The 18,794-nt window shown below is 45.7% G+C and overlaps 1 protein-coding gene across 1 annotated transcript in view; it reads right to left on the reverse strand.

Moving 5' to 3' along the window:
• Window positions 1-10,080: 10,080 nt before the first annotated feature.
• mast2 (microtubule associated serine/threonine kinase 2) overlaps window positions 10,081-18,794 on the reverse strand; it is a 170,308-nt gene continuing 161,594 nt past the window's right edge. Inside the window, 3 exon segments of the mRNA XM_084012386.1 lie at window positions 10,081-15,488; window positions 15,587-16,119; window positions 16,293-16,312. Coding sequence (XP_083868512.1) covers window positions 13,950-15,488; window positions 15,587-16,119; window positions 16,293-16,312 — 2,092 coding nt within the window. The 3' untranslated portion in view covers window positions 10,081-13,949.

The following is an 18,794-nucleotide window of genomic DNA, read 5'->3' on the forward strand; positions in this document are numbered from 1 at the left end:
GTTAAATGGTAAATGGACCTGTATTTATATAGCACTTTTCTAGCTAACTAGCTACTCAAGGTGCTTCACACTACATTCAGTCACTTTTACCCGTTCACACACACATTCATACACTGATGGCAGAGGAGCCGCCTGCACATCAGGATCTAACTCATTCACACAGATGGCGCAGCATCGGAGGCAATTTGGGGGGTTCAGTATCTTGCCCAAGGACACTTCAGCATGCAGACTGCAGGAGCCGGGATTCGAACCGCCAATCTTCTGATTGGTGGATGACTGGCTCTAACTTTGAGTGACAGCTGCCCCGTTAAGAGAGGTGGGGTTAGAGAGGTGGATAAAGAGAGGCGGGGTTAGATAGGTGGGGTTAAGAGGGGCGTGGTTAAGAGGGACGGGGTTGAGATAAGCGGGGTTAAGATAGGCGTGGTTAAGAGGGGCAGGGTTAAGATAGGCAGGGTTAAGAGGGGCGGGGTTAAGATAGGCAGGGTTAAGAGGGGCAGGGTTAAGAGGCAGGGTTAAGAGAGGCGGGGTTAAGATAGGCAGGGTTAAGAGAGGCGGGGTTAAGATAGGCAGGGTTAAGAGAGGCGGGGTTAAGATAGGCAGGGTTAAGAGGGGCGGGGTTAAGATAGGCAGGGTTAAGAGGGGCGGGGTTAAAATAGGCAGGGTTAAGAGGGGCGGGGTTAAGATAGGCAGGGTTAAGAGGGGCGGGGTTAAAATAGGCAGGGTTAAGAGAGGCGGGGTTAAGATAGGCAGGGTTAAGAGGGACGGGGTTAAGATAGGCAGGGTTAAGAGGGACGGGGTTAAGAGGGGCGGGGTTAAGAGGGGCGGGGTTAAGATAGGCAGGGTTAAGAGAGGCGGGGTTAAGATAGGCAGGGTTAAGAGGGGCGGGGTTAAGATAGGCAGGGTTAAGAGGGGCGGGGTTAAAATAGGCAGGGTTAAGAGAGGCGGGGTTAAGATAGGCAGGGTTAAGAGGGACGGGGTTAAGATAGGCAGGGTTAAGAGGGACGGAGTTAAGAGGGGCGGGGTTAAGAGGGGCAGGGTTAAGAGGGACAGGGTTAAGAGGGACGGGTTAAGAGACGCGGGTTAAGAGAGGCGGGGCTAAGAGAGGCGGGGTTACGAGGGGCGGGGTTAAGAGAGGTGGGGTTATAAGCCTTGCTTCCTGAGAGTCTCGTTGCAGAAAGTGGAGGCGCTTGTTGGTTTGAGGAAGTCGGGTTGCAGCCTCGTCACAGTGATGTGAGAGGACGGACACTGACATTGTTAGACGATCCAACAAGCAGCTCTTTAAAAACCCTGAGCCCTTCGTGTCAGCGGGGGCAGCGGCGGCCTAAAGGTTAAAGAAGTGAGCCTGTGCATCGGTTCAATTCCCCGGACTGGCGGGATACAGGCGGCTCTTATTACCACCACTGAGGTGCCCTCATGCAAGGCCCTTAATCCCAGCTGCTCTGCTGGATCAGACTGGTTGGACTGGACAGCTTCTAGGTGTGAGTGTGCTGCTTAGTAAGAGAGGCTTCCTCCCCCAATCTCCCCCATGTGTACAGGAGAGATAACAGATGATGATGATGATGATGACGATGATGATGATGCGGATGATGATGGTGGGTGGTGGTGGTGGGCGATTTAGACTGCAGGTACATTTTCAGATGACTCAACTACAAAATGGCACTTTTTACAGTTTCATGTCGACAACAAAATTACAAAATGACCACAAACGTTCCTTATAAAGCATAATTTAATTTATCATCATTCAATCTAAATTATTTCATGAACCTTTTACACATTCCAGTCATTTAACTTATCTACTTAAGAATAACCTGCTTGTTTTAATGCACTCACTTGTAGCCTCCCTGTGTTTAATAGTACTTGTTTTAAATGTATTGATTTTTAACCGTACATGTAAAGTGTCTTTGAGATCCTTTGAAAAGCGCTATACAAAATAAATGTATTATTATTATTATTATTAAATGTGAGTGTGAATGGTTGTTTGTCTCTACATGTTAGCCCTGTGATAGACTGGCGTCCTGTCCAGGTGAACCCTGCCTTCACCCAATGACAGCTGGGATCGGCTCCAGCCCCCCCGTGACCCTAAAATACAGGATAAGCGGTAGAAAATGGATGGATGGATGGATGGATTATTATTATTATTATTGTCATTGTGCAATGGAAGATCCTTGACTTCTAAATAATGAACATATAAAATGATAACTATAACAACATTTTTGTACATTGTTTACACATGATGGGACAAAAAACAGATATAGAAGTTGTGATGATGGACTTTCCCCTGACTTAAACTCAAGGTTATTCAGGTTTTGCAGGCACATTGCAAACCCTGATCCTCTTGTGTCTTTGTACCACGGGACAGGATCCAGTCAGGTTCTAGACTCTGTATGCTCTACGTATTCTGGTGCAGTCTTGTATCTGTGTGTTTGCAGCCACTTAAATATGTGTGAAAGATCCTCGTACATATTTCAGGCTGTTTCTGCTGGCAGACGCTCTCCTCGCTGATCTCTGATAGAGATGTCAGACACATCAAACAGCTCGTCCACTGCCTGATCAGAGAGGAGCAAGGGAAGGAGGGAGGTTAAAAATGAATGCAGGAACGAACCGAAGTCAGAAAGACCGAAGGAGAGAGGAGGAGTAGGAGGGAGAGAGCAAGAGAGAGAGAGAGGAGACACAAGTTGAAATCGATGAAGGGTGGATGAGGTGGAGGGTCGGAGTCTGGTGTGAGCTCCAAAACACAGAGATAAAGAGAATGATAGAGTGGCCTCTGAAAAGCAGAATGAGATGTCTGGAGTGGGGAAAAATGAATGAGTAGAAAACTGGGACAAAACAAAGAGAAAATGTGCTCCAGCAGCGACCCCTGCAGGTCAGCTATGGAACTGAAGCTGTGTGATGTGGTTTTACACCCACTGCTTAAGGTAACGTTCACTAATGATGTGTTTATACACCAAACAAATAGGGATCCCTTTAAAAAGATAAAGAAGTAAGTGAAAAATCAATGGACTGGTACAACACCCGCGTCTATTCAAAAAATGGTACAACATGCTTTGAGGATAAGATGTCATGAACAGTAGGTGACCCGGGGAAATACTGATCTAATAATAAAACATGACTTAGCCCTTGCAGACATAAGCAGTTGTTTGGTTTCTCTCAGGGTTCAAAACATGACCGTCAGAGAAATCATAAAACCTGTGAGTGGTTGTAAGTCGAGTCTGAAGGACACGTACACGGATGTTCCACTGGAGTCTGCGTCCACACAACAGGTCGCTACGGTAACCTCGTAGCATAGACAACGTCCAGGTGAATCAATGCATCCACCCTCTGATGACGACTTTATGTTACTCAGTACTTCATCAGTTAGACGTAATAAATACGGATGTCATTAGTGAGGTTGTAAATGTTATTGTCTGTGATTCTTGCAGTTCACCTGGCAGTCTGTGTAAAGTGTGTATACGTTGTGATGGGAGTGTTTTATTCAGTGGTTTATTATGGGTTAATTTGAAGGTTGAGTAGTTTTGACTTATAATAATCACTGTCATGAGGTCACCTGTACTCTGCGATGTCATGTGTTACATGAGTTGTAAAATGCATCTTGTGACACCAGAACAGCTGGCAAGTCAATATGGATCTATGGACATAATGAACGGAACAATGCTCCTCTGATGACACACCACCAACATCAGTATAAAAAGCCCTTCTGTCCAGTGAAGAATGGTCAGACTCTTAAGGAGAAGCTGTATGCTGGTGACGCGGTCGCTTGTCTGTTTACAGTCCGTCTGTAGCGACTGCTAGCCTGTTTTGGACTCTTTATTTCATAAATTACTCAAAGCTCTGCTAGGAGTTGTATTCTTATTTCTCACCAGGAAATCATTAACCGATTTCCACCACATACGTATCTGAACAGCTTATTATTATTGCCATTTGTAAACCTGATTTGGATATATGTGTCACATTTTGGTGCGCTGTTCTGTGTATTCACTACATTATTGTTCCTTTATGTTCTGATGTGATCAGAGACCATGCATGGTCTCACATGTCAAATAAGATTTCAGGTGTGTAATGTCCCAAAGCTACAGGTGCCCATATGGACATGCATTCACTTGTATATATGCTGTTATATATGTTTGTTTTTTGACATACGATCAACAGCATGTGCATGTTTTTTTGTAATTCATCACACATGATGAAATGAGTTTCACATGTCATGTTAGATTGACGTTTTCACATATTTTACATTCCACACGGAAAACGTCTAAACCACACATGGTCATAAGATTTAATATGGTGTTTCCCATGTGATAAGATTGAGATTCATAAAATGTAGATGCTCTGCAAATCCCATGGAAAGAATGCACGTGATTATCTGTGTCTGGAATATTTAGTAATGCACCGACAAAGCACCCGGCCCCAGGAGTGTAAACACAGGAGAGTGGGAGGTAGATCTGTATTCAGTACAGCTATCCAAGTGCATGCCTGTGTGTGTGTGTGTGTGTGTGTGTACCTCTCTCCCCGGGGCGTTGCGTGGCCGCGCTGTGAGGACGGGATCTTTTATCTTGGCTGACGTCCCAATCAATCAGCCAGACACTGATGGAGACCCAGGGTGCCCACACACACACACACACACACACACACACACACACACACACACACACACACACACACACACACACACACACACACACACACACACACACACACACACAGGAGCTCTTAACCCCTTCCTATCTGCTTTGTTGAACAGCAGCCTCTTTGTTCACAGAGTCGGGAGGAAGGTCTTTGTCGGGTCCTGATTGTCTCACCTTTAACACACACACATTCCTACAGTACCAACAGTGGACTATCACACTCCTCCAAACAAGTGTGGACCTCTGTTTCTGGTCATTTGGGGGGGAGAAAACAGACACACAAATCTGCAGGGACATTTTTGTCTGATGAGGAAATCCAGGTTCATTCCTCAACAATGTCCTTTGTTAAATCTGCAGGAGAGATGAAATCATGTACAGCTCACACAGATCACGTCAGATGAACAATAAACATATCAAATAGTCAGAAAGTGACATTTTTAAAGAGGCCACATCACCCGTGTCATCTCAACAAGCAGGTTCATGGGTGGAAAACAATACATCCATTTGTAAAAATGGGAGAAAAATGCTACAACAAGTCCTTTTTAAAAGGGGGAGGTTTTTTTCATTTTCTCTGATTTCCAACAACAGCCTTGTTAAGTCCAGACCACTCATGGTGACGAGACGGTTGGTGTATTGCCGTCATATTCAACTCTCGTTTTTGGATTTGGGAAAGAGTTGTTCATTTCCCTAATATCTTTGGCCTGTCTGAAATAATATTAGCATGTGTGAATTTTAAAAGTGGGTATTATTCCCCGTTAATATATGCAGATTTGGCAACAAAAACTGAAGCAACATTGCATTCATCAGATGCTTTCACTTAAGAGGAAAATCTGTGCCATGTTGAAAAAACTTAATGAGGGCAGTCATTCTTTAAGTGATCAAAAATGAATTATTGCTAATTATTGTTAGGATTTACTTAATTATAATAAAATTCAAGTGTTATAGTAGTTACTAATTTCTTAGAATATGGAACATAAATACTGTGGAAAGGTTTGACATTTTGAGAAAGACCATTGAAGGAAACAAACAAAGAGAGTGGACTGATTTACTAACAGAAACAGAGTTCCTGGTTGATTCATCTTTCCAAAAAGACATATAACCGAACCAAAATGGCCATTCTGCTTCCAAAACCATCCGTCTCTCTTCCTCCCCACAACGGCAGCTATTTCATGTGCTATAAGACTTATGGGCGTCATCATGTGCTGCGGGATGGACGTTACAGTAGCCATACATCAGCCACAACAGGCCTCATTAAGTACCTGGCACCTGCTTCCTACGGAGACCAATTAGAACATTGGGAGTAATGGGATGTAATCTCTCTCTGCCAGGCGACGGCCAATCACAAGCCAGACTTAATCATTTCAGTCCGCTCATTAACGATGATGATGATGATGAGGACGTTGAAGTGAAAACAGAAGTAACTTTGACTCGTTTCTCCCCTGTGGCTGATAAAGAATAGGTAGTTCGGCCAAGTGGGAGATGGGGGAGACTTTGGACAGAAGCTAGCTGTTCCCCCCTGTTTACAGTCTTTATGCTAAGCTAGGCTAACCACATACTGACTCCATCTCTGTAACGCACTGACAGAAGACTGATAATAACCTAGTCTCATGTTTGGACAGAAGAAACTCTTGTTTTAGCAAATTTTTTACACTTTTTTTTTACAGACGCACCTAATGGACATCAGTTTCCCTTTTCCTGTCATTTTTATTCGTAGAGGACTTTGTACGTTAACAGTTCTAGTAATATATGCATTGATTTGGAGGTAATCCAAGGTGGAAAAAGTGTTCATCTATGTTAAGGTTTCATATCCATGAATTGAGAGCAGCCTGGCCCTTCACACCAATGATCCACTCACACAGGTGTTTCCACTTATTTAAACCACCTGAATGAAGTGGATTACAGCAATCAACCTTCATTTCAACAAGATTAAGAGACATTCATCCTCGGGTCCCGAAGGCCGCTCATATTTGTGATGGCTTCAGTTGACTTGTTTGACTGATGGCATGAGGCCTGGCCCACACACAGGTCAAGTCCATATATTTGGGTCTTGTTTCCTCCCTTTACTTTCCACTGTCCGCCCTTCTCCCTCCTGCGTTGCTTCCTCCCTCTCTCCCCTCCCTCTCTCCCCTGCCTCCCTCCCCGCCAGCCTGGAATGAATTTGCCCGGTCATGTAGAGCCGTGTCAGAGCGAGGCGAAGCTGGCAATTCATCACCCTGTGCTGCCTGCCTGTCACTGCTCCTCCACGCTTTTTTCTTGTGCGTGTAGGACGGCCGTCCGCCTGCTGTCAGAGCTCCCCACCACCACCACCATGTGTACCCCCGTCCCCTCAGGACCTCCAGTAAAGACTGAGAGAGGCCCGTCGCTCTCCTCCTCCGCTCTGACAGCTCCCTGCGGAGGCCTGGATGGATGGAAGGAATCGAGACGGGGAAGTAGGGTGAGGCAGAAGGGGGAGAAAGGGACCCAATTATCCCAGAATGCAGTGGTAGGTGGTGTTTAAATCAGGCGGTGTGACCCTTGACATCAGCAGTCCATTGGCGGGAAAGTGAGGTGCTTTAGCAAGAAGCTGCACTGGCAGCGAGGAAAGCTAATGGAGCTCCATTTTACCGCCATCTCTTCCTTGAGGCGTGGCGGCCCTGCGGCGCTGCACAGATTAGCCATTACCCCCCCCGTAAATGCACCGCAAGCCCCACTGAAGCTGTCTCTCAAGACCATTAAGACGGCAGAAATCTCCCACAGAGACACAGACAGACAGCGGACGCTCACATCCAGCAGCCGATCGCCTCATTTGAAGCCCCATTAGGGAGCTCGGCGCTGCAAAACCACAGCTTAACTGACTGGATGAAGCCACTTTACTGATAGCACGCAGAACTGCAGGCAGAATGAGTTTACAGATAATTTACTGCCACTTTTCTGCTCACACTCTCTGGACGACACCGGGACGTGATGAGAACAAATGACGGAGAATCAAAAGCCCAGCATCAACCGGGGGAGGGGGGGGCGAGTAAAATACTACCGTTTGTTCTTGAGAACAAAAAGGTGTATCACACCGTAAAAAAGGAACCTAGAATGTTCCGTCTGACTGAGACGTAAAAGCCTGTTTTTCAAGGCTTATTTCATGCCGTTATTAATTTAGTATTCATTTACAGAGTTAGAAATAAACACATTTCCTCCTTTACCTCTACAGCTATCGATTTAGCTTTTATTAGTCCACAGTGTTGCAGTCAGGGGACTGTAAGATTATTCCAGGGGCCCGGCACTGATAGGGGGGGGGGGGGGGGGGGGGGGCGCAATATTATATTCTTTCATAAGGCCCAAAATCATGGGCCCCCCTGGTTGCAGTCCAGACCACCTTAACCGAGACCAAGTCATGACCAAGACCAGCACAAGTCTCAATGTGAGGTTTTCTGAAGTGTTGTTGTTGGAAAGAAGCACAGCCTTGAATCCAGATGTGCATCAAGACATTCTCCATATCCTTTCCCCTGCTAACTTGATATTTGTTGCAGAGCTTTCTTTTCACTTCCCAAGAAGAAAGACAATAATGTATGAACAGGACAACAAAAGAGCTTACCCCAGTTTGCAGGACTTGCAGGATGTCCATGTGGTTGATGAGGGTCCTGCATGGAGACCAGGTGTGCTGTGCTCAGGGGGGGCTTCGATAGTGATGACCAGCATCCAAGCCGAACATAAGAAATGAACATCACGCAGTTTTTCAAAAGTACCTGATGTACTCCAGAATTTGAGAAAATACTATAAAGGTGACTTTTTAGTAACGTGTAACCTCAATAACAATTAGAGATAAATATGACTTGATTCGACAGCGATGTTTTTGCAGTGTACTGGCCCGGTTTAAAACTAGAGCAACTCATCCTTTATTGATTCTGACTTTATGTGGGTTCAGGAGAAGAAATCGCACTCCAAAAAATGCTGCTCTAATGTAAAAAGCATCATGTGCCACATAAAGCGGAGCGAAGGAAAAAAACATCAAACACAATCAGGACGCTGCAAAAACCAGAGTGTACATAAAAAAAACTTTATTATTGTTGTAAGGTAAGATTGACAACAACATGCTTTTACCACAATAAAAAATAAAAAGATATTGCACTGGTTTTACTCTAGCAATGTTTTTTCTCTCTCTCAACGTCTTTCTCAAGCTTTTATGGTGCTCAGCTGAATCTTCCTCCTCCTCTTCATCACTCTTTAAAGACAAACACAAAACAGCTTAGAAATACTGCCCTCGTCTGCAAGAGGCAAGCCCCGCCCCCACAAATACGAGCTTAATGGACTGCACACTGGAACGTCACTGAATGTAACGTGTGAGTGTGTGTGTGTTAGTGGTAATAAGGCTTCACCTCGTCATACTCAAAGTCACACGTTTGAATCCTCTATATGTCTCAGATGGCGTTCATGTTCACTCAGAGCTGTACAGACCGCTCACTCTTTAATATCTGCTCGAAGACAGAGTCATCTGCAAATGGGTTGAGGGTTGAAATCCTGATTTGGTCCATCCTAAACTTAATTCACTTTTAAGTTTTCGTTTTGAGAGTTTGACGCAGCGGCTTCGACAGGACTCAGTATTACGTATGGAAGTTAATTCATGAGAAGAGTAGAGATTACAGAGGGAATCAATCTAGAAGGATAGATTTCCTGCAGCTGTTGTGATTCTGAGCTCCTGATGGATTGTGTCCCGGCATCGATTATTAACCGTCGAGTTTTGGGAGCTGGAATCAAATCACCATGATTATTTTTGGATCAGTTTGTTTCTTATTTCAATCAGTTTCAAAGTAAAGAATCTAGATTCTCTTCTTTTGTGTGTATAACATTTAACTTAAGCGCCTTTGTTGGACGTCAACATTTTTTTCATGTTTCTCAGAATAATGTGTCAAAAAGAACGTACGCTTGGCCTCTGTATCAAAACACGGTGACACGGTTCCACACACGCTCTTCAATCCCGACTTTCAGACTGATTACACTTTCAATTTGACTTCTCAGCTGGTTAATGACTTTCCGTGTCTGCTTCTGTGGGTCTCTGCAAGTGAGCAGCAGGTGCATGATGGGTAAACACAGGCTGGAGATCGAACAAAGTGCTAACAGTGTTACTGCTGAACCGACGGGATTGGGACGGGACCGAGGAGCCTGAAGGAGGCTGGGTAATGTTTGTGTTGGCCAACCTGACCCTGTGTGTGTGTGTGTGTGTGGGCGGTCAACAGGCTCAGGGCTTGAGATTAATGACTCCACCAGGGAACCTGACACTTGCTTCACTCTCCAGCAGATGGCTGGACCATCATCTTGACATATGGGAGAAGGTGTGTGCGTATTTGTGTGTGCGTGTGCTTAAAATGTCAGTGGAGACAGTAAAACTGGCACCGCTACATTAGACGGCACAAGTATTCATCTGTGTGTGTGTTAGTGTGTGTGAGTGTGTGTGTGTGCGTGTGTGTGCGTGCGTGTGTGTGTGCGTGCGTGCGTGTGTGTGTGTGTGTGTGCGTGTGTGTGTGTGTGCGTGTGCGTGCAGGACGACCAGCTGAGAGCAGATGGGCTGGAGTGTGTGTGATTACACACAAACACACACGGGATCCAATCATGTAAAGAAAATCCCATCTGCAGTGGAAGACGACGACGGCGGATGTAAAACAGAAAGTGTGACGACGCCTCCAGAGATCAGCGATCACATCCACAACGACCTCGGACACAGCGGAGGTGAGTCGTGACGGATACGTCAGGATTAAAGAGCGCACACGGACACATAATCAAGCAACAAACAAGTTGTATGAAGAATCCAACAGAATTGTTGAGGCACCGATATTTACTTGATTGATTGATTCTTTTTGATAAGGATCCCTTTAAACGACCTAAACCACCTAACCGCACCGTTCTTCACTGACGTGGTAAGCTCAAATGCTACTGATAATATTGGCCCTGCCACTGTTTGAAGTCTGCTCTCAGATTTTAAGCACTACATCTCTCTAAACCTGATGAACTCACTGATGTTACTAAGAAAGTGGAATTTAACAGGAAAACACTTCCTTTCCAGGTTGAACTGAAGAATACAAATCTCAAACTGACGAGGAATGTTGGACGAACAGAGGAAACCTTTTGCTTGGCTTCAACTTTGATATAATTTCATCCGCTCTGGATCTGCTAGACACAAGACTCCTTAGATTACAGAATCCAGCTGTTCCAGTTGAAATCAAAACCAGCCATCGTTGCCGACTCAAATCTACAGACAACATTTTGTATTTTGAGCTCAAAACTTTATAGATGCGTCCGTGCTCGCTAGAATCTCACCTGCAGACTGATTTCTGCCCTGTCGTTACATCTTTGAGAGCCAGAAGCCTGTGTTGTGTACGTGGATAACATCCAATGTCTGACGCCACCAAAGACAGATTAGTCACGACTTCCTGGCTGTCTGATTGGCTGAAGCCCACTGTAGCGAGCTGGGAGCTGCTTCCTCCCTACGAGTCCCACAGAGCGTTAACACACTTCTGCAGACGAGACGGCCAGCGACGTGCACGAGCGTGGAGATGCTTTCCACATGTGGAGGCTGAGTCTTTCCATCACAGGCGACCTCTTCATCAAACAGCTAAATATTATTAACACCACATCGTTATCCTAGCCTTTCAGAGGAGGTTTGATTGCTACAGGCAACACGTTCCATTGACAAAAACAAAACATAAAGATACAAATAAGAACATGTAAACATATTACAGATTGCCACAGTCAGTGTTGAAGTCAGTTCAACCGCGTCCTTAGAACCGAGCCTGAAAGCTCTTAATTACACTCACACCTGTGATGACACAAGCCCAGGAAACACACACAACACTGAAGGAGCTTTAGTTCATATGAAGAGCTCACACCGGGGTCGGGCTCACACCGGGTCGGGCTCACACCGGGTCGGGCTCACACCGGGGTCGGGCTCACACCGGGGTCGGGCTCACACCGGGTCAGGATCTACCGGGGTCGGGCTCACACCGGGGTCGGGCTCTACCGGGGTCGGGCTCACACCGGGGTCGGGCTCACACCGGGGTCGGGCCCACACCGGGTCAGGATCTACCGGGGTCGGGCTCGCCATGCATTCAATGAAAGGGGATTTCCTTCAAAATGCCAAACAAAATAAAACAAACAAAAACTATCCATGTTTTGCTTTCAAATGTACATAAGGAATCAGGGAAGAGATCACAAGGACAGTCAAAATGAAAGGTGGTATATCCGAAAAAAGAGAAGAAAATCCTCAAACAAAAACACGAGGAACTGATTTTAACTGCAGTTTGTAGTTTGTAGTTTTTACAGAGCGAAGCGAAAGCAGAACTGAGCTCCAACCCAACGCACGCATGAGACGAAGGCAAAGCCCGACACAGACAGGGAGAGAGCTAGACCACATACACAGGTAGCAGGGGGTCCTGAACAAAGTAGTCCTAAAACACACACACACACACACACACACACACACACACACACACACACACACACACACACACACACACACACACACACACACACACACACACACACTCAGGGTATAAAACAGAAGCACAACAGAACTTTAAATATTTTATGTGTATACACACACACACAAATTAATAAACACACTCTACCCCTCTCACTCACACTCTCTCACACACACACACACACACACACACACACACACACACACACACACACACACACACACACACACACACACACACACACACACACACACACACACACACACACACAGTAACTTCTGATGACTTAACAGGATCAGAGGCAAAGAACACAGCAAGTTGGTCCAGATACCAAATAAAACGACGGCAGCCTTCAGAGGCCGATGGAGCTTGAAGTAAAGAGGTGGCGGTCCAACAGTACGGTGTTGCTACGGTAACCAGCTTAGTTTGGGTTCTTCAGCTGAATGTTGGTGAAGATTTTAGTGTGCAGACGGCCAATTCAATCAGGTCTACATTCACATCCGTAGCTTCATTAGTTTGTGTGTGAAGTCAAACATCCGACACGCCCGGCTGCTAACTGCTGGGATTCAAGTGAAGAACCACAACTATGAAAAATGTGTCACTGTGCTACTATTTTACAAATTTCTTATTGAAGCATTTAGGTTTAGCTTTCAGCATTTTGTAGGAATCTAATAAGCTACAGCTAAATAATCTGCGAACCAGCAACATGTGAAAGCGGCAGTTAGCGATGCTCTTTGCTAATAAAAAAAAGAGCGAGGAGAAATAAAACGCTGAATACAGTTTCATCAGTTCTAACGCTCAGCAAATGTGGGTTTCCAGCCTGGAACGGGATCCAATAATTAAAACCTACCCAGCCGTGTAGAACTGTACAAACTCCATGTTGGACTACTTTCCAGGCCAACATGCTTTCCCAGTGTTTGAAACAGATCTGGGAAATAAAGTTTGAGAATACTAGATATTAATTATTGTGAATAAGTTTGGGATAGTTTGATGAGATGAATGCTTGGAACTTCAGAAAAAGCATTTAAAGAAACTAGGAGAAAGTATTCACTTACAGCTGTGAGGAGTTTAGGATTGAAACTGCAGAGTCATGGTTCTACGGCCTTGACACATCAGCACAAACGCTAATCTAATCCAGCACTGACATTCCCAGGAATCTCTTCAAATGGCTGAAGTACGCCTGGGATCTGTGCTCAGGGAATACATCTCCCCTCTGCAGGCCTGCCGGATCAGCAGGGACGAAGGCGAGAGGAGAATTTAATTTGGCCTAGTTAGCTGGGTGCAGATTTAGTCCTATTAAAAACACTGTAATGCATTTACACAGATTGCTAAACATACGCTGCGCTTTATTGCTGAGATACAATCTTCTTGCAGCGTGGCGGGGCGAGGAGGAGTGTGTGATCAGTGAGGCCCGTCCGGATCGGTTTAGGAACATGTGTGGAGGCTGTGCTGAGCATCAAGGTGAAAGGTAATAAGGCAGTGCAAGCGAGATCATGAGCGTGAAAGGTGTGATGTGTCTAGATTTGATATCGTACGTGCACCGACCACCGACCTCTTCATTTCTAGCCCCGTACAGGTTTGCAGAAAGCAAGGGGAAAAAAACTCCTTGTGGCATTTAGTCGGAAAGCAGAAACCAAAGAGTCAGGACGCCAGAATAACTCACACAAACATTCAGAGCACAGAACATCTGGAATGGAACTAGGACTACCACATCTGTCTCTGGGTCTCTCCCTTTGCTTTTGCCTTGAAAGCCAAACTCTCTGATTAGTGCGACGTAACTAATATGTTTTCCTCCAAACATGCAGTTTGTGTGAGTTCTAAAACAAGCCAGCACTGAGCGGTGTGATCTGTACATGTTGTTCTGGTTCCCTGCTTCTTGCTGCTACGTCTTCTTGCTGGTGGCTTTGTCTTGGGGCGGCGAGGCGGACGCTACGTTGGTGTTGGCGGTGGCAGTAGTCGTCGGGGGTTCGGACCTCTTGCGCTGCGGCTCAGGTGCTGTGGAGGAGGAGCTCTGGCGGGCGTTGAGGGCGGGCTGAGCGGCTGCTGCAGCGGGCCGCTGTGCAGAAGCAGACGGAGCAGCGTTCTCCCTACAGGCAGACCCGGGGGTGGGCCTTTCAGGCGGCGCTGCACAGTCTTTCTGGGTTGAGGGTTTGGACGACCTCTGCGAGGGGGTCGGCGGGGCAACTTGCTCAGTTTTCTGTCTGATTTGAGTCTCCAAAATGTGAGGCGACTGAGAGGTTGGGAGCTGATTCAGGAGGGGGGCAGCAGGTGGGACTTCTGGGGTGCCACCCCTGGATGGTTGCTGGTCCTTCTGGCTCTTGTCTGCAGCAGCGCTCAGTTTGACGGGACCCAGGACGCTCTTAGCTACTGTTGCAAGCTGGGACACAACTTTCTCCACGGCACTCTCGGGAGCTGGGGAGGTGGAGCTGGAGCTGGAGCCAGAAGCGGACGACACACTTAGACTTGCAGCAGTGACAGCACATAGTCTCCGGTTGTCAGCCTCCTTCTTCTCTTTGGGGATGCCAGGAGAGGAGCAGGAGGCACGGGGCGTCTCTTGGCTGTCAGTAGCTGGGCAGTCTGTAATACTGGTGGTCGTTCTGGTGTCTGTGGTGGTTCTGCAGTTGGTGGTTTTTGTGGTGATCGTGGTAGAGGGGGCCGTGGTCTGAGGGCTGTCCAGGGTTTGGTCCTCTGCCCTGGGCTCTGACGGTGCAGTCTTCCCCCTGAGACTCTTTGAGTCTTGTGGAGGAGTTGGTTTGAGGAAAGTGTCCTTGCTGACTGAGATGAATGCACTGCCTGGGGTGGAGAAGGGGAGGGGGCCCTGAGTGGGTTTGGTGGTGTCTCTCGGCTCCAGAACCTTCCTCTCCTGTCTGGAACCTTCTGTAGATTGGGCAGATCTCGCATCTTTTCCTCCCAGAGAGGAGGCGCTCTGACTGGGCTTCGACTCTGCAACAGAGGGGAGGGTGTGCGAGGGAGTGGGCCTGCCTACCTGGGGGGGCCCTGTGTGGGTGAAGGTGGCGTGAGGTGTGCAGGGGGAGAGACAGAGGGACGGCAGCGTGCCTCCGGGGCCCGTTCTCATGGTGGTGGGCCTCAGCAGGGGAGGAGGGGTGAAGGTGGCTCCCCTGCGTCCGTCCTGACTGTCCTCTGAGCCCTCGTCTGTCTCGTCCTCAGAGGAATCCACCTCGTGGATGGCGTCTTGCTTCTGCAGCGACTCCCTCCGCTCGGCCCGGTCCTGCCGGATGGCAGACAGCTTGTCCTTCAGCTTGCTCTTCCCGGGGGCCAGACCCAGCGAGCCGGACACCGAGCTGAGGGCCCCGTCCCCTTCCTGACGCCCCAACTTCCTGGATGAGGACGTGTGTTTCTGCAGGCTGCCCTTCTCCACACTGCGTCCTACTGATGACAGCAGACCCTCGCTAGCCGACTCCTGCAGGCGAGAGAGGAACAAAACAAGTTCAGACTTTTCTTATTTCAAGACACAATCAATATATTGTCAGCTTGTATTTTTGCGTGATGAGCTCATACCTGAAGGCTCTGGAGGCTGGGCTCTCTCTGCAGAATCTCCTTCTTGAACTCTGAATGGGAGATGTCTAGACTGTGTTTCCGGCTCCCTACAGTCGCTCCCACAGCTGCCCCCCCAGAGGGAGACGAGGGCGAGTTAGAGAGGGAGGAGGCCAGTTTCTCAGCTGATTGCACCCTCTTGAGGAGCGGAGACCGGGGAGGCTCCGCACTCTTGGGCCTGGATATCTGCCTCACCAGGGGAGGGGAGGAGTGGAGCTTCACGGGGAATGACTGCCCCACGGCAGACTGTGCCAGGGCATGGCTGGGCAGAGGGGAGGGTGAGCGCTGCGGTGAGCTGCTCTGAGGGGTGGGTGAGGGGGTGCGGGCCAGAGGGGAGAGGGGGATGTTGCCGGCAGACTTGCGTCTGGGGGAGCGGTACTGGCGCTGGAGCTTGGGGGCGAGGCCGTGCAGGGAGCTGGGCCTGATGTGGCCGGAGCTGGCCGGGGAGTTTGGGACGCTGGAGCTGGGCGAGCTGCTCTGAGAGGAGTTTCCACCAACTGGCAGGTAGAGAGGGAGCACATTAATAATATAATACGTTCTCATTTTATATACTGGCAGAGTACATGAGTATATAAATACTGTATGTAAGGTATATGTGGTATTTTTCAGATTTACATGTACCATTTATTCATAATAAATAAATATATTTATGTCAGGAAAAAAACAAGACATAGATAGATGTTCTGGGAACTTGTGAAATACATTTTCACACTTTATAGACCACAACAATAAACAATCAATTAAAAGACTGTTTAAACAATAATTAGAACGATCATTGATCTTTATCATCATAACTAATAAATGGGTCATTCTGTGTCATTTCATCAAATGCCTCCCACCTGACCATCTCAGAATGTCCTGAAAAAATTCAAGTACAAAGACACACTTGTTAATAGGACAGATCCAAAATATTAGGTCTCTACTGTCAATAGTTTTCTCATGAAACATCATTGAATGAAGGGTAGTTTAGACGGTTTTTGGCATCATGCTCTGAAAAGCCATTTTTTAAAACTATCTCACCTGTGGCCTTCAAAATTTCTACACTGTATATCTGTTACTAAACGCCTCCAGACATGGAATATCAGGGGTGTAGCTCAATGATAACCTAGTATGGTAGGTACTTAAAATGTGGCTTGTTGAAATAAAGTTGTACATTTGAAGAGTGACTGAGCTCCCATTTTTACAGATAAAAGACTTCTATCATTTCTGCCTCTATCTCTGGTGTTAGCTTAAACATTCTACAAAATATGGTTTCTCTTAGATTATTAGTTTCACAGATATTAAGGCTCAAAAATGGAAGTCAACACATCATTGCCCAACTTCAGAGTCATATTCCAAAAAACTGACAACAAGTATCAGGTCCAAACTTACTTTTTTTAAATATCATATTCTTGTTAAAATCATATTAAAAAATCCGGAGGGTGTTTTGCCTCATTTTGTCGCAGTGATTTTTTAAAATCCTGATATTGGTGGGGTTTTTGTGGCCGTTTTTGGTACTACATGTCCTAACAGCCTACTTGTAAACATCACAGCAGGGCAATTCAATTGTGTTTTTTACCATTTACCAAAGACTTACATGTGACTAAATGCTACTGATAAATTTAGCCTCACGAAAACATTACAATGTAGTACAGTTGTAGTTACAGAGGCAATACGTCCTTGAATGTGAGTTAAACATGGTGAAAGCAGCTTTTAAGGTCTTAAACCATGAACAAACAGCATAATATTGAAGACTGTACATTTTGTCATACTTACATACATACAAGTATATAAATTACACAACCAAATCAAATAATAATCTTAATTTGAGCATAAAGTAGAAAAGTCTCCAAAGTTTGATATTGATTAACAGTTTGTTTCTATGCTCACTATGAGGGATCACACATTTTTCATCTTTTAGATCCAATTCCTTAGTCACATTCATTAATTTGGCAGTGACTTTACAAATAGTCTAATGTACATCTCTGCTCTATTGTGCTCATCTTTTTTGATGGCATACATGCGCCCAGTTTCTGTAGAGGGAACGTCAAATCTTGCAATTCTATGCTGCAGTGGGACATTGCACATGTCTTCTCTTCTTGGCCAGTAGAAACTCTTGGCAGGGCCATGTGGGTGCATGAACTGAACCAGTAGATCTTCATCTTCATCTGAAACATCTCTGATACTTCCTATCCACCATTTCTGATCATACACACAACTCACATATTGTCTCATAGTGAGCACAGAGACAAACTGTTATTCAATATCAAACTTTGGAGACTTTTCTACTGTAATGTAAAATCTTTATGCTCAAATTAAGATTATTATTTGATTTGGTTGTGTAATTTATATACTTAAAGTATGACAAAATGTACAGTCTTCAATATTATGCTGTTTGTTCATGGTTTAAGACATTAAAAGCTGCTTTCACCATGTTTAACTCACATTCAAGGACCTTATTGCCTCTGTAACTACAACTGTGCTACATTTTAATGTTTTCGTAAGGCTAAATTTATCAGTAGCATTAAGTCACATGTAAGTCTTTGGTAAATGGTAAAACACAATTGAATTGCCCTGCTGCTGTTTACTAGTACGCTGTTAGGACATGCAGTACCAAAACCGGCCACAAAACCCCCACCAATATCAGGATCTTTAAAAAATCACTGCGACAAAATGAGGCAAAACACCCTCCTGATTTTTTAATATGATTTTAACAAGAATATGATCTTTAAAAAAAAGTAAGTTTGGACCCTGATACGTGTTGTCAGTTTTTTGGAATATGACTCTGAAGTTGGGCAAAGATGTTTTTACTTCCATTTTTGAGCCTTAATATCTGTGAAACTAATCATCTGAGAGAAACCATATTTTGTAGAATGTTTAAGCTAACACCAGAGATAGAGGCAGAAATGATAGAAGTCTTTTATCTGTAAAAATGGGAGCTAGGCCACTCTTCAAACGTACTACTTTATTTCAACAAGCCTCATTTTAAGTACCTACCTTACTAGGTTATCATTGAGCTACACCCCTGATATTCCATGTCTGGAGGCGTTTAGTAACTGATATACACTGTAGAAATTTTGAAGGCCACAGGTGAGATAGTTTTCCAGATATTGCTGTTTAAAAATGGCTTTTCAGAGCATGATGCCAAAAACCGTCTAAACTACCCTTCATTCAATGAGGTTTCATGAGAAAA

Source organism: Eutrigla gurnardus, assembly GCF_963514095.1.
Source record: "Eutrigla gurnardus genome assembly, chromosome: 6".
In the NCBI taxonomy this organism is placed as follows: Eukaryota; Metazoa; Chordata; class Actinopteri; order Perciformes; family Triglidae; genus Eutrigla; species Eutrigla gurnardus.